Genomic DNA, 1,725 nt, shown 5'->3' on the forward strand with positions numbered 1-1,725 from the left:
ACACTGCTGTGCAGACCCCTAATGCAGGCCTGGCATGCAGTGGGTACTCAATGCACACTTGCTGGATGGAGTTTAGGTCTTGAATGATCAGACATTGTTAGCCTATCTGACTTCTGGAACATGGCAGGGAACAATGTGGCCCCTAATCCTTGATTCCTGGCTAGCATGTCCTGGGTGGTCCCCTGGGCCTGTGTTCTAAAGCCCAGAGTCAGTCAAACATGGTAGGGTGGAATTTTGTGCATGGAGACCAGGAGCTTGGGAAACAGATTGGTTTAAATCTCAGCTCCCCCATCTCTAAGGTAGATGTAATGCCTCCTGACACCTTGCTCATATGTGAGAGTGCTGTGTGGTGCACACAGGCAGAGGCGACATCCATGCTCCCTCTCAAGAGGGTGTGAGCTGTGTCCTCATCCCTCCTCCCCCTCTGTGCTCTGCAGGGTGATCTGAGGAGCAACCATGTCTGCCCTGTACCCATCTCTGGAGGACCTGAAGGTGGACCAAGTTATTCAGGTAAGCCACCAGGCCCTGTTAGCCTGGCTCCCTGATGGAGGCCTTCAAGATCATCGCAGGGAAACTAAGGGAGTCTTGCCCTTGCAGGTGATGGGTGTTGGGGACCCTTGGGCATTCTCAATAGGCCCAGGGCATGCAGGTCCCCACTGCAGGGCCTGCTGGGCAGAGAAGGTGTCCAGAGGCCAAGGCCAGTGGAATTACAGCAGGAATGGGAAAAACTGAGCAGCAGCGGGCATGGCCCTCTCGAGCTCTGCCTTGTCCCAGTGCTTCCTTTGTCCCTGTGTGGATAGGCCCATGCTCTAGGGCAGGCTTTCAGAGCAAACCCAGTGGGCACGGAGTTTGGCCTGCTCAGCCCCCATTAGCCCCTTCCTTTCTTCTTCCCACCACCCTGTGGTCCCAGTGGGTTTTGAGAATTTGGAACTTTTCATCTGAGAACTTGGTTGAGAGGTAGGTCTTGGTGTTCTGGCTGTAGTAAACAGATAGTGACATTTGGGGGGTCATGGGCCCCAGGAGAACCTCCTGCCAGAAAGATGCACATCTGCAGAGGCCACATTTACATATGACCTTGAGCCTTGAGGGTTTGTGGACACCCCCCAGTCCAGGCCCACCTATGTAACTAATGCCTGGACCCCTGGCCTCTGGGAGCCCCAAGCTCTGAGAGTTCTGGGGGTCTCAGACACAGCTAACTGGCACTCCTTGCCCCTCTCCAGGCCCAGGCCAGAGCCTCACCCAGGATGCCCTCCCTGCCCATCCAGGGAGCAGCCATACCCCAGCCTTCAGGTGAGTGAGTCAGGGTGGGGTGCCCCTGGCTGAAAGTGACTGGATGCCCAGCCCTTTTGTGCAGAAATCATCAGGGCAGCATGGCAGTGCCAACACTACGGAGGCTCCAGGGCCACAGATTCAACATGGCGGGGCAGTACCCAGGCTCCCAGTTGCCACCACCTCTCACTGCCTGGGTAGGCTGGGCCACATAGCCTTGTCTCCCAGAGCCTCTGCCCGTGATGCGCCCCTCCCTCCTGATGCCTGGTTAACCCCTTTTCATCCTTCCAAACCCAGCACAGAGAACCAGGGAAGCCCTGGCTGCTCTAATGCCTCCAGCAGTTCTGCCTCGAGAGTATGACATCACTTGTGCGGCCTCTGTCTATATAAACGATTTGAGGCATCCCACATCAGCACATCAGCACCCTTCTGGTGACCTAGTCTCTCGTGATCCCA

At 56.2% G+C, this 1,725-nt stretch overlaps 1 protein-coding gene across 1 annotated transcript in view; it reads left to right on the plus strand.

Annotated features, from left to right (window-relative positions):
• Positions 1-1,725, plus strand: part of SDCBP2 (syndecan binding protein (syntenin) 2) — a 17,246-nt gene that overhangs the window by 5,552 nt on the left and 9,969 nt on the right. Inside the window, exons 2-3 of the mRNA XM_008582744.1 lie at positions 438-510; positions 1,221-1,290. Of these exons, the coding sequence (XP_008580966.1) occupies positions 457-510; positions 1,221-1,290 (124 nt within the window). The 5' untranslated portion in view covers positions 438-456. The remainder of the gene's footprint in view (positions 1-437; positions 511-1,220; positions 1,291-1,725) is intronic.

This window comes from Galeopterus variegatus, unplaced genomic scaffold (assembly GCF_000696425.1).
Source record: "Galeopterus variegatus unplaced genomic scaffold, G_variegatus-3.0.2 Scaffold2715, whole genome shotgun sequence".
Classification (NCBI taxonomy): domain Eukaryota; kingdom Metazoa; phylum Chordata; class Mammalia; order Dermoptera; family Cynocephalidae; genus Galeopterus; species Galeopterus variegatus.